This window comes from Vigna angularis, chromosome 8 (genome assembly GCF_016808095.1).
Source record: "Vigna angularis cultivar LongXiaoDou No.4 chromosome 8, ASM1680809v1, whole genome shotgun sequence".
Lineage (NCBI taxonomy): Eukaryota > Viridiplantae > Streptophyta > Magnoliopsida > Fabales > Fabaceae > Vigna > Vigna angularis.
Genome location: NC_068977.1, coordinates 8817340 through 8832256, shown reverse-complemented (window position 1 = coordinate 8832256; position 14917 = coordinate 8817340). Strand labels below are relative to the sequence as shown.

The window sequence follows — 14917 nt, the reverse complement described above, 5'->3', positions numbered from 1 at the left end:
TAAAATTAACTTATGTTTCTAGTACTAAAATTGTCTACGTCGAATATTTTGGACTTTTAACGGCGAAATCGCGAATGACGCATATCGAATTTTTTTAATATACGAAGTTAACGTTAACGTCGAATTTTGTCAATATTCGATATTAATCAATTTTTTTAATTAATTGTGATCTTTTTTACAACTCTACAAAACCTGAAAAGCACAAAAACAACAAATTTCAGTTTTTGGTATTTTATAAAACATGAACTATGAACGTGTAGTGTAGTATTAATAACAAACAATAATAACAAAAAACAAACAAGTTCATCCAAACAACAACAAACAAATTTAAAAAAAACACGTCTCAAAAGTTTTGGAAATATTGGATCAGACCAGGTTTATAAAGTTCAAGTAAACAAGTTGATTTTAATGTATATAAAAGTTAATTTTTTATGTTTAAATCCACTTTTTGTATTTTTATGATGTACAGTCTCTACAAAATTTAAATTGTATATTTATTTGTCAAATATATTATTAATAGCTTAAATAAATGAATAATTAACACTACTTTTACTTATAAACATGTAGTATTTCTTATAATGAATTAGATGTCGTATTAATATAGGACAAAAATTGCATTAAATGCAAAAACTTAAACCACTAAATCTCCAATTAAAATTTTATAGAAATCAAAATTACATAATTATGAAACTACATGGACTAAAAGGACGTGTATTACAAACAAAACTCCTTAATAAAAAAAGTTTATATAGAACATAGTTAACCTCAATTCTTAAAGATATAAGGGGCAATGGTAATCGGTGATCGTGGAATTCCTTCTTTATTGTTTTTCTTGGTTGTATGTTTATGTTCAATAGTCAACATTAATTACATATAAAAAAAGTTAAACAACATATAAAAATAATTCATGAACTTGTTGTAATGTTTTAATTAAAAGTAGTATATTTTTTTTATGTGTCTTTGATTCATACATCATTTATTGTTGAATATGTAGATTATGAATAAAAATTGACCAATAACAAAAATCAATTAAACCATATTATGCATCAAGAGAAGTATAAAAAAGTGTATTTGTATTAATAATTGGAAACAATATAGATCGAATAATGATTATTTGATCTTCTAACTTTACATTTTGATTCTTTTTTAATTTTATCTTATAATGAAAACGAAGAGAAACAATTTGGAATATACAATATAAGGTCATAGATGAGAATTATAATTTCTTGATATAACTTTTGTCCGTTATTTTTTGAATTTCAATATATATTTTCAATTTAATCTCTTGCCAAATTAAAATATTACTTAAAAGCTCTATACAGTTAATATTTTATAACATATATGTTTTTAATTATATCACTTTAATAAATTGACTGATAAATATAATGATCTTAATATATTTAATAATTTATTATATATATAACTTAAATTGGTAACAAAAATCTCTTCATCTAAACATTGATGAGTGGTATATAAACATTTTGAGCAACAATGCATAAGCAATTGTAACATCAATACCAAATTTTTTAAATGCTGTGTTTAATTGACCTTACGTAACCAACCATGCAGAATATGTCACATATGTTAAAACAAACCGCACGGAGGATAGAGAGAGCCAAAGAGAAATGAGCGAATCAAAGATACAACAGAAGATGATGTAATTCTGGTATAGGAAAATTCATATGAATTGTCATACCAACTACGCCATAGATGCTATTTGGTACACGTGAAACATTTATGCAATGCAAAAGACCACAGGCTTGAAAACAAGAAATGTCCAACTTCTCTGCTGCATTATGCAGGCAATGAGCATCCTATTATCGTGGATAAGAACGCAATCCCTATATAACTGGATAACCACGAAGAAAGAAGACACAAATAGACAACTTCAACTAACCCTAACATATTATCAGTGCAAAAGGCATCACAACAATAAATTTGTAAGAAATAACTGAGTATTAAGTAAATAACTTGATATAAGAGCGTTAAGTATATACTTCCCTTTGATATTGGTATGTATTTGTAGGATTTTTTACACTTTTTAATGGGTTTTTTCAATGGGTTCAATCATGACTGGGAGATAATCTATGTGTTTTAAGTTCAATTCATATAAGAAATTGATATTATTTATAACTTTTTTTTCTATTTTTAAGTTTGTTAATATAATTTGGAATACACACTCATAATTGAATTATTCTTAACATTCTTAATAATAAAACTAAGTAACAAAATGTATAATCGATATAAATATTTAAATATAAACCTTTTTTATTTTTAATCAAGTACTATGATTCTTTGAGTAAATTGATAATTAATAATAATGTTTAATTTTGATGTGCATAACCGTCAACATATATGTTAATTTAAGCCTTTGGATATATAAGTGTCCACAGAGAATCCAAAAGAATAATTTAAATAAGCATGTGGATAATTAATTTTCATTTAGAGATGAACAAATAGTCGACTTATTACAATTGATTTAATAAACGTTGAGTATTTATAACTATTTTAGAGTTTGAGCTTTTGCAATATTTATGATGATACTGATTTTTTTTAATAATAAATCTATTATTTTCTTTATAAAAATTATTTCATACTTTGAATTTATATATAAGGAAAAGAACAAATTCATAGTCATATTAAAAGAATTTATCATTAGTTAATTCTCTCATATTTTAAAAAATAACTTTAATTTTTAGAAGTTTTTATTTTGAAAGGTTTAGTATTAATTTTATTTAGTCTACTCTTATTAAGTTTTCTGGTAGTTTGAATTAATTCATTATCTTCTTTAATATTATAATATTTCCTTTCATCAAGCATATTAGTCTATCTATAAGTTATTTTCAAATTTTCTACAAAACAAGCTTCTTATTAGATGTTAAATAAGGAATTACCTCTAAACTACTATAAGTTGAATCTAATTGTTGTAAAGCTTGCAAACTATGTGAGTGACATCCTCAAAGAAGACATATCAGTCAAGGAATCAAATTCCACTAGCACACCACCATCTAGATTCTTAACAAGAGGAGATCCATTCATAATACAAATATTATTACGATTAACCACCACTAGCTTAGGTTGTCACTCAACAACAGGTTATACCATAAAAGACTAAAGCACAAACTCCACCATAAGCTCCACTATAGGCTCTACCACTTGAGTTAAAGAGCCCTTAATCCCATCTTGTGCATCAACCGGCTTAGGACGATAATATTGTTGTATTTTTGCACTAATTATTTTCTCCCCACTAGAAATAACATTTGCATCTTGTTGTAATTGTCTTCAATTAGATAAATCATGACCAACCATTTTACAATTAGAACAAAATAGAGGCAATTTCTTATCTTACAATGAGTGAAAGGGAAAAACCTTCCTTAAGAAGTTGCTGAACAATTTGGTCAAGCTTGTTAGAGTAGTGCAATGAAATGTTTGCGTGTTTGGAAAAAAATCAAGATGATGGGGTGAATTGATTTCTTATGTTTTAAAATAATTTTCCTTTTCTCTTTTTAACTTACGTAGCAAATCATTAAAATAATTATAAAGATTAACGGAAGAGAGAAAATTGCACAAATAATTTTATACTGGTTCAGATCACAAGAATCTTAAGTATAGTTATTAATCCCAAATAGAGATTAACTTCTACTATCACAAAACCAATAAACTGTTACAATCACACAGAAAAACAAGTTTAAGATTTAGAAACACATCTCTTCTTACCTGAAGAGATGATACTCACTTCCCCTGAAGACCACATGGGATGAACACCTTCTCCGAATGTTTGACAAATTATGGACACTAAATCACACTCTCAATGAAAGTTCTCGCTCTTGCCAACACCAAGTTCTCAAAGTCAAAGCACAAGAATTACACAAACCATAGGTCACACTTTATTTCGTCAAGAAAGGTTCAGTTGTGTGTTGTGTTTTAGAATGGGAGTCTAAAACATCTTTATAAAGACCTCAGTCAAGGACACCTCCAAAATTATGTTTTCAGCCTTTTCTCGCGTGATAATCGATTATCCACTTATGGTAATCGATTATTTATTTAATGAATGCATAACGGTAAAAAACATGCTAAAAAACTCTAACGGCTAGTTGTGATAATCAATTATGGTAAGTCATAATCAATTGTGGATAATCGATTATTAGTATTTGGTAATCGATTATTCTAGAGGCCAAAATAGAGTTTTTAGCATTTTGAAAAACCTCTTTGTGATAATCGATTATCTTAAGTAGTTAATCGATTATTGAAGAGTATTTTGACTCCAAAGACAATTTTAAAGTATAAATTACATGGAATGAAACAAAACATTAAGTCCTATACATAAACTACTTATTATAAAAGCTTTAACACATAATACAAGTCTTCATAATTGAAAAGTGAGCACTTGAGACTTGATTTTGGCATCATCAAAACTATTATGTTTCATCTTTTTACTAATAATCTCCCCTTTTTTTATGATGACCAAAAACTCATTGAGTTTAAAGCTTTTTTTAACATGTACTCATAATAAGTAACTCATACACAACTTAAAGAAGAGAGGACATTAGTAGATAAGAGATACATATATATTAAAGCGTTTAAACATATTTCTTCCTCTTTTTTATCATTATAAAAAAAGAGCTATGCATGATTAATTATTTCTCCCCTTAAAATAAGACTCGCTTGAATATAAGCCATAAACAAATAAATAATAAAACAAATTTTTATTAATTGGAAACAAGAGGCATAATGCAAAACATAAAACAATACAAAAAAAATTGTCAAATTTTTTTTTCTTACTAACAACTTCCCCTTAATTTGACAATCCATACTTTACCAAGTTTTGGTGCACATACATAAACTTCTTCCTTAATTTTGATATAACCTACAAAACAAAATATTTATTTAGGTCCTTTGAAGTTAGAGACATGTTATTTTACAATAGGAATTCATGCATATATTCCATTTGGAACACCATAATGTTTTATTCTACATTTATTTGATGTAAGACCATTTTTCGTGCAATAGAAACAAGTAACAACATTTGGGTTCCTATAATAAGTGGTTCCTTCTTCTACCTAAACTCTACAAGTTCTTTTAGTTCTATTCTTATATTTAGGAACATACCTATTTTTAACGGCCTTTTCCTTTACTATAGAGCTTTTACTACATTTTCCTTTGATTATTTATTGTAATTTCTTCAAATTTTTGCAAGATATTGATTCGTCACTACTAATAAATTTCTGTTTTTCTAAATAGAAAATTTTGTTTTTCAAATTTTCATTTTCTTCAAGCATATTTTCAAATTTTGATTTTAATTCTTTTAAAATCAATTTTTAATTTCTTATAAGGAAGATCTAGTTTTTCTGATTCTAGCAATAATTCCTTATATGTATCATGCCATTCATCTTCATGAAGATCTATATCATCAGAATTATCAGAATCGCTAGAGGTACTTACTTAGCTTCCAGTTATATCGTTGTCCGTTAAGCAGATATTTGCTTGCAGAATTATCAGAATCACTAGAGGTACTTACTTAGCTTCCAGTTATATCGTTGTCCGTTAAACAAATATTTGCTTGCTCATTAAAGTCGTTAATGCTTGATGCAAAACTTGATGAAGAGCTTGAATTATACTCTTCCCACTCCTTTATTTTGGAGAGCTTTCTTTCTTTATCGGGACAATTTGCTTTGATATGTCCTAATTCTCCACAACCGTAACGCCTAAAATTTGAGGAGGATCCTTGATGCTTGTTTTTGCGATCTTTGTATTTTCGTATGTTCTTCATGAACTTTGTGAGTATTTTTATCAATTTCTCTGGATCTTCGCAATCATAATCATCATCGTCTTTGAAGCTTTTGCTATAGACAATCTCATATTTAAAAGCAATATTTCTTTTTATTCCTTGATCCTCTTCTTTTGTCAACCTTTCAAGTTCAATCTCATTCTCTCTTAATTTACCAAACAGAGTCGGCATAGACATAGTTGCAAGATTTTGTGACTCTGTGATAGCTGTGACTTTTGGCTATCATGTCCTGTTCAAAGATTTTAGAATTTTAATATTTAACTCTTCAATGTCAAAATTCTTACCTAAATCGGATAAATGATTTATGATATGTGTAAAACAACTCTGCACATCATGGATTGTTTCCCAGTGTTTCATAAGGAACATCTCATATTCTTTTACTAAAGAGTTCTTTCGAGCACGCTTAACTTCATTTTTGCCTTCATGAGTTACTCTTAAAATTTTTCACATTTCCTTAGCGCTTTTACAAACAGAAATCCTATAAAACGAATCAAGGGTTAAAGTAGATGAAATAATATTTTGGCCCAAGCAGATCAAACACAATATTACAACTCAAAATGAAATAAACACAAATCACTCTTCTCACTAAGTGTTTACTCTCTTGTGTTCTTGTAACTCCACAAAGACCTCAAGCTCCAACTAGGCCTCCATCACCTAGGATGTTACCTCCAAGTGTTGGCTCACCACAAAGACAAACCTATACCACACAAAGGGAAATAACACCACAAAAGCCAAAAGAGTCAAAAGAGAAAGCAATAAAAGGGTCTAAAATGAACAGAGGCTATTCAAAAGAGATTTGATGTAGAAAAGACCATGAATAACAAGGAGACAATCAAGAAAATAAATGGTCAAGAAAGAAGGTTAGCACAAGAAAATAAAGTCCTAAAAAAAGCTCTAGATTAGATATAAAAAACCAAAAAATAAGACTAGAGTAAAAGTGGTGTTTCTTGTCTTTAGCAAGTAATGAACAAATGATGCCTAATGGACACACTTTTAGCTTCAATTGCAAACTGAGAAGGCTATAAAACAGTAGCACATTCATGTAAATAGCTCACAAAATCAACATGAGAGTGCACACCAAAAAGTAGTGGTAGTAATACATGAATATTCTTTTGCTTTTTGCTTTTGCTTTTTCTTTCATACCTTTTATCTATTCTTTTGTCTTGATTTTTAAGCACATAAAAACACTACTACACAACACAAATTCAGATTTGAAAACTCTTTTGAAAGTTCACAAGTTCAAATATACCAAATGGAAGAAAATCTTACTAGAATCAACATAGAACATGAACCTCAAAACAATGACACAAAGGAAACCTAACTCTAAGAACTTATTGATGATCTAACAATAAGTATATGCAAACTTAAAGCACTCAAAGGCACATATATAATTCAGTTTCGAAAAACACACTTGAACATATATTTTTATGATTTTTGTAAAGTTCAATTAGGAAAAAATGACATAAAAAGAAGTAAACATTACTTTAGACAATATGGAATGATTTGAAAATAAAAATGACTCAAAATATGTGGTATGACCAAAATAAGATGAAAAAACACACAACAAAGTTAAAAGTACATAAACAAATAGTTAAAACTACCAAAATAAAACTTGAAAAACGTTGATGACAACATTTTGGCAATTATGATCTTTGCTGACTATTTTGATCATAACTTTCTCTATAAAACTCCAGATGATATGATTATTTTTTGTTGGAAATTATACTTAAAGGGCTTTAATTTGACTATAAATACATATTTTTTGACCTCTAAGCTAGATGCAGTTTAATTTTGAAAATCGTCAACATTAATTGTAAAGTAAGGGAGGTTGATTTGGACTATTTCAAGATAGCTACAACAAGAAAATAAGGAGATAACACAAGGACAACATGAAAATAAAATGATAGATAAAGGACCAAAAGACTTAGCTCTTGAAGAACCTAAGCTATTGAGACCAAATGATGGGAACCTCCTAGCTAAGTTGGGTCAAAACTAGAAGGAAAGCCATGGAGGTGGGCGAAAGGATGATGGGTGTGGAACCTTTGATGGACAAGGGAGCTAAGCTCATGATTTTGTGATGTTTTATGGTGATAGTGGTGGTGTTTATTGATTCTATAAGAGAGGTTGGGTCAACTCTTGGAGAAAGGTGGCTAGAGGAGACCACTTGGGTTGCTCTGGCCTAGGATGACCTAATAAGAGTAGTATGACACAAAATTGGTAACATAACTTTACTCTAAATCAAAGGTAAATATTTAATAGGAGACACCTTTATTTGTAAGCCGAGGGTGTCTCCTAAAAGCATGATCTCTCTCCCTTGCATTCATTGACCAAAAAAGTGTTCCTCTCAGGAGTGGGCAAGTGTCCACAAATCCTCTCCAATGAGGGAAGAACATGTGGCCACTACTAAAGTTAAATCATCTTCAATGGAAGCATGACACATGACACATACTTTTTACATGGTTTGGATGTCTAGCTTAAGGAAAAATCTTATACTAATTAGGTCTTAATACAAGCTTTAAACAAATCTACTTACTTGACCGAAATAAATAACCTAAAGAAACCTACACTACTTGGCCAAAATACATGGCATAAAGAAACTTACACTACTCTATGTTATGCTCTATGATAACTTCAAAGGTGGCCCAAAAAGTAGAGTTTAAACCATCTTCATAAATGACTTTAATTCTTCTTGTAGAAACTTCATCATGACTAGAGAATATTTCATTATTAGTTGTGTCTAAAATTAATATAAAAAATAACTTTTACTACAAACTTTTTTATTTCTAAGTGAATTTTCTACAATGAGTCGAAATCTAATATAAAATATGACCTTTCTACGATAATTCGAATAGAAAGTAAAAAAAAAATTATGCTATATTTATATTAGTTTCCAAACCAGCATAAAAAAAACTTTTTCTACCCATCATAAAAGAATATTGGTTACACTAGTGTTTATTATAATAAATGGTAATAAAGTAAGATAGTAATGATTTGTAGAGTCTTGTCTTAAAAGATCCATCGATATCCATCTTGATTTATCTATTTACTCTCTCCATATATAAATTTTGTTTAAATTACAAATGGCACGCTCCGAAATTACTAGTAATAGTATATTAGAAAAAAGTGAATCAGCACTAACAAACACAATGTCACTATTCAAATACCTAAATAGTGGTTAAACCACTTTTGTTTATATATATCCAAACTGGAGACGTGACCTTTCGTCACTTTTTTTCTCTCTTTTTTTCAAGTTTTTATCTTCATGTGGCCACCTGATGAAAGAGAAAGAAAGAGAAAAAGGAGAATAAGGTTTGTAACCTCAACTCATCTATATTAACAATAGTACTCGTAAAATAAATAAAATAGGTTATTACTAAATATTCTGGTTAGTGATAATGTCAAACTGTCAGTAATTTAAATGTAACAGATTAACTGTTATTACTAAATTAACCTATTTATTTATAAAGAAAAAACAGTGAAATGTTTTTCAAAAGATCAATTATAAAATAGAGGAATTGTTTATATTGCTTGAAATAGAAAATAAAAAGTGCATTGTGAATGTAGAAATGTGTGAGTGAAGTGATGTGGTGAGAAATGCGATGGGAAAGAAGTGTGTTTATGAGTTAAAATCCGATGAATTGTTGAATCAATGAAAGTTGGATAGAAAGTGAGTGGGTCAGCATTAACGTTGTATCTATCATGCATTGCTTTCGTTGCCTGCCTCTGGACATTTCATGTATGTTTCTTGTTTAGGTGGTCTGGATTTTGCTTTTGCCCTCCACAACCATTTTGTCTACATTCTTTTTCTATCAGATTTTACAACACTTCCTTCTTTCTCTTCATGCATATTTCAAACTACTTTTTATCCATGTCTACTCCTCTTTCAACATACATAATATAATTTCATTTTCTTTTCTAAATAAAACTACCTTTTAGCAAAAGTTAAACTTTATGATTTTTCACAATGTCTATAGTTTTTTTGAGCTCAATTCTACTTAAACTACTAGGAGAAAGAATACATACGTATTCCTTATTCTAGTAGTGGGAAGTTTGATGTATGCATTTGTTTCCACTATATCAAACTTTGCCCAAACAATTAGCTTGGTGAAGGATGCGAGTAACCTATAGAGAAGGAATATTGGCAAATTGTGAAATGAATCCTACGATATATGTGGAATCAAGGGCATTGAAATTATCTTCAAGGGTAACTTATAGTATACTTTAGAAAGGTTCTCTAAGTTTGACTTGTTGTAGACTTGGATGCTAGAAGGTTCATAACAGGCTACACATTCATGAGTAAAGGGTCATGAGTCAGTTAAAGATACTTTCCAACAAAAAGTAGACTTGTCGACTACTAAGGCGAATTATATGATGTTAATGAAGGAAACTAAGGAGAGATATGGTAAAAGGGTTTGATGATCGATCTGTATTTAATTCAAGGAAAGATTATCATATTGTATGATAATTTGAGTATAATTTGTTTGACCAAGAATCATGTGTAAGATGGTAGGGATGCATTATATTGATGTTAGATATCACTTCCTTTATATAAAGTTGGTGATTGGAATAAGATTGATATAAAAGAAAATGATCTGGATGTCTTCTTGAAACTTCTCTCTAAATATAAGTTCATACATTATTTGAACTTGTTGAATTCAAATGTTGGTAGTAATTCCGAAAAATAAAAATTTAAATAAAAAAGGTAATGCTTTTTTAGATTTTGTTGTACTAAACTCTTTTTAAAATAATAAAATAACCCATTTGATAGTTTTAAACATCGACCAATATAATTTTTTGATTAAAATGTTTGACTCAACATTTAGTAATTTGATGTATCAATAAGTATATATTTCTTACTTATCTAAATTATTTTTTGGTAAATCTAACTAATTTATAACCATTTTCCAATTCTTTATAAGTGTAAACAATGTTCATAAGAGTCATGCACATACAATAAAACAGAGACACATTAGGCTATATGAAATAATGCTTATTATTAAATATGAGACAATTCTTTCCTTTCGAACATTAAATTTACTATTTGTTCTTCATTTCAACTTGGTGTACTTAATTTATATATGACACATTCTTTCATCATTCTTATGTTTGTTTGGTGAAACTATAATCACAATTAGCAATGAATGAAATCAAAACAAAACTTCAAACATGAACTGTTCTCAAACACAAAACAAATTTAGAATAAAATACTCATTCTATAAATTCACTTTAACTTTGTACTATAATTAAAAAGTTAGAGTCTTAGAAAGTCAATTACAACCATATAACACTAGAATATTTTCATTCGGCAAATAAGTTATCACTTCAATTGTCTTGAATGAAATTTAGTTATATTTTAACAAAAGAAACATAAATTAAAAATAATAAATAAATAAATATACGGTTTAATTTGGTTTGAGTTAATTTTCAACTCTCAAACTTCCCACCAAATCAAAAGACGCAGTTTAAGAAGAAAAAGATACAATGTGACAACTCGGCTAATTACATTGCAATTTTTTTACTTCATTTTTTATTTTGAAATTAGATTAATTTAATTTTGAATACCCTGATGACAACAATAATAATAATAATATTACTAATACTTATTAACTTTTACATCAACTATCTTAAAAACTATTTCTAAAATAATTTTTAATTGGTAGATAGTTACATATGCTAAATACATATTTTTTCTTAAATCAAACTTAAAATTGTTCTAAACTGATATGGAAATGAAATTCTATAACAATAAAATGAAGGTTTAATAGGTTCGGACGTCCCTATATTTGCGGGTTCGTTTCAATTGGGTCCTCTAATTTTAGAAGTGATCAATTAGGTCCCTTATTGTGAAAAATTGAATCAATTAAGGCCTCGCCGTTAGTTTCATACTAACACCGTTAAAGGGGGTGACACGTGTCAGTTCATGATTTTTTTGAATTTTTGAATTATATTTTTATTATTTTTATTTTTATTTTTTATTTTATTTTTTATTTTTTTAAAAGTAAAATTTTTAAATGCCACGTGTCAAACGGATAGTGTGCCACGTGGCAATGGCAGTGTGACATGGCACTGACAGTGCCACGTGTCATTGTCAGGCCACGTGTCATTGCATTAGTCTCAATTTGGTCCCTGTATTTTTATTATGTTGCAATTTGATCCCTATATTTTTATTTTGTCTCAATTTAGTCTTAATTTTCAAAATTAAACAATTTTTTCCCTCCTCAAATTCAAACAAAATTTAAATTGTATATAAATCTTAACAAATATTTTTATGAAAATTGATATTTTTAATAAATATTTTTAACAAGATTAAGATTAAGTTTAATTATATTTATATATAATTATGTTAATTAACATGTTATTTATATATAATTATATTTATATTTTCATGTTATATTTATATTTATATATAACATGAAAATATTTACTTAATCATATAAATGTTAATTATGTTATTTAAATATACCTATAAGGGTTTAATAAAAGAGTGACATATCATATAAATGTTAATTATGTTATTTAAATATACCTATAAGGGTTTAATAAAAGATTGACATAACATACTGGTGTGAATTTTCATTAAAAATATACCTATAAGTAAATATAAATATAATTAAACTTAATCTTAATCTTGTTAAAAATATTTATTAAAAATATCAATTTTCATAAAAATATTTGTTAAGATTTATATACAATTTAAATTTTGTTTGAATTTGAGGAGGGAAAAAATTGTTTAATTTTTAAAATTAAGACTAAATTGAGACAAAATAAAAATATAGGGATCAAATTGCAACATAATAAAAATACAGGGACCAAATTGAGACTAATGCAATGACACGTGGCCTGACAATGACACGTGGCACTGTCAGTGCCATGTCACACTGCCATTGCCACGTGGCACACTATCCGTTTGACACGTGGCATTTAAAAATTTTACTTTTAAAAAAATAAAAAATAAAATAAAAAATAAAAATAAAAATAATAAAAATATAATTCAAAAATTCAAAAAAATCATGAACTGACACGTGTCACCCCCTTTAACGGTGTTAGTATGAAACTAACGGCGAGGCCTTAATTGATTCAATTTTTCACAATAAGGGACCTAATTGATCACTTCTAAAATTAGAGGACCCAATTGAAACGAACCCGCAAATATAGGGACCTCCGAACCTATTAAACCTAAAATGAACAATGACTCAACAAATTTCAACCATTACTTTTTAACGTACTAGAAAATTTTCTCACATCCGTTCACACTTAGGTTCCTGTTCAACATATCTATGAAACTACCTAGTCTCAGAACACCCCACACAATCACATAAATATATACGAGGACAAGGAATTTCAGAGTCTGTACTTCCAATGTTTGGTTTCATCTTCATCTTTTCCATTCACTCATTTAACTAAGAGTGGGGAAAAAAAAATGGAAAGAGCAATTCATACCAACCTGAATCCAAAGTCACCAACCTCCAAACACAGAAATAGTGAATCTTTTTCCTCTCTTCATCATCTCTCATCTGATAAACCAAACAAATCTGAACCACACCATGCCATGAAGCCTAATGAAGTTAGAACCCTTCTCCATGATCCCACCTCAGAGCTCAGAACTTTTGCTGCACACAAGTACTTCAACCATGACAACTTCCAAAGAGTAACCATCAACAGCAACAGTAGAGTCTCTCCCCTGCTCAACATGGACACAGAACACAAACACAGTGTTCCAGAACAAGGTGACATCATCACAAAGTCCACAAGATCATTCTCTGATTCTGCTTCATCATCAGTTGTCGGTGGTAATGGTTACTGCAACAACAACATCATCATCAACAACTACAAAGCTCATTCATTCCATCTTGCAACTCCAACAACTCCGTCACCTTCCTCATCCAAATCCACTCTAAACAACAAAGCTGGTTTGCTATTCCACCACCCTCGGAAAAATCCAATCTCAGTTCTAAACCCTCCTCAAACCTCCTCCAATCTCACACAGAAACTAAGAAGTTCTCTGTCAAAACCCATTTGGCTTTTGAGAAGAAAATGCCCCTGCAATGATAAAAAGTCAGTGCAAGTCAAAGCAAACACACAGAAAAACTCTGCAAAACCCAAAACCTCACCCCCACAACCTCAAACCCTTTCACCCAACCAAATCCACAAAGGTTCCTTGAATCACAAAGCATCACCACCAACATCACCATCATCCAACAAGGAGTTGAAATCTCAAAGGCTGTTCCAATTCCAACCTGCCATGAACCAATCCAGAAGGCCATCAAAGGAGGGCTTCACTTTCCCTTTGGCCATGGCAGCAAACTCCACAAAACCCCACCAGGTTCTTCTGAACGTTGTTCATGAAGAAGAGGACGCAACACCACGAGAGTCCTTGCATGTGTTCCAACCTCCAAGCCCCTCAAAGTCACATGCCATGATGGATGATGATGCGGCCAGTGACGCAAGTTCTGATCTTTTTGAGATTGAGAGTTTCTGCACTCAAACCACTACAACACTCCCATGCCCCATTGTTACACCTTCTGTTGCACAGTGCCATGAAACCACCGATCACGAGTTCTTCTTCGCCGCTGACGCCGGCAGCAGTTTGTGGCGGCGGCTTAGGGATACGGAGGTGTTGCCACCGTTTTAAGATCAAACAATGAAGTCAACCAATGAAGAACTTACTTGGCTGAAGAGTCAAATGAATACTTTTTATTTTTTATGTCTCAATTCAGTAAGTGTGAATGTTAATTAGTCTCTTCTTTTCGTGCTTGTAAAAGTAAATTCTTTTTAATGTGTTTAAGGAAAATGTCGAGTCAAATTTGTGAATAAATTGAAAGCTTGTTACTAATGTGTTTGATGAAGTACTTATTTATCTGAATGACCAAAGTTAATTAATTAGAATTAGGATGTTCATAAAGCCAATAATTCCAATAAAAAGAAACTAGGCAGAAATTTGAAAATTAAATCCTATATTAAACGTGTTGAAATATTTATAAGGAAAATAAAACGCCCTTTTGTTTTTTCATAAATTTGCGTTTTTTTCATGAATTTTCTTCCGCCCAATTTGAATAATCTTATTTAGTGTTTTATTTTCCAGTTTTGGATTACATAAAAAAATATGACAGAAAAAGAATCTTGAGATTT

At 29.5% G+C, this 14917-nt stretch overlaps 1 protein-coding gene across 1 annotated transcript; it reads left to right on the top strand.

Moving 5' to 3' along the window:
- Positions 1-13115: 13115 nt before the first annotated feature.
- Positions 13116-14621, top strand: LOC108345309 (protein PHYTOCHROME KINASE SUBSTRATE 4). Its single transcript, XM_017583902.2, has one exon. The coding sequence runs from the start codon at positions 13209-13211 to the stop codon at positions 14418-14420; it is 1212 nt and encodes a 403-aa protein (XP_017439391.1). The 5' UTR covers positions 13116-13208; the 3' UTR covers positions 14421-14621.
- The last annotated feature ends 296 nt before the right edge of the window (positions 14622-14917 follow it).

Coding starts and splice junctions, on each gene's coding strand:
- LOC108345309 (XM_017583902.2), top strand. CDS start 13,209: ATGGAAAGAGCAATTCATACCAACCTGAATCCAAAGTCACCAACCTCC.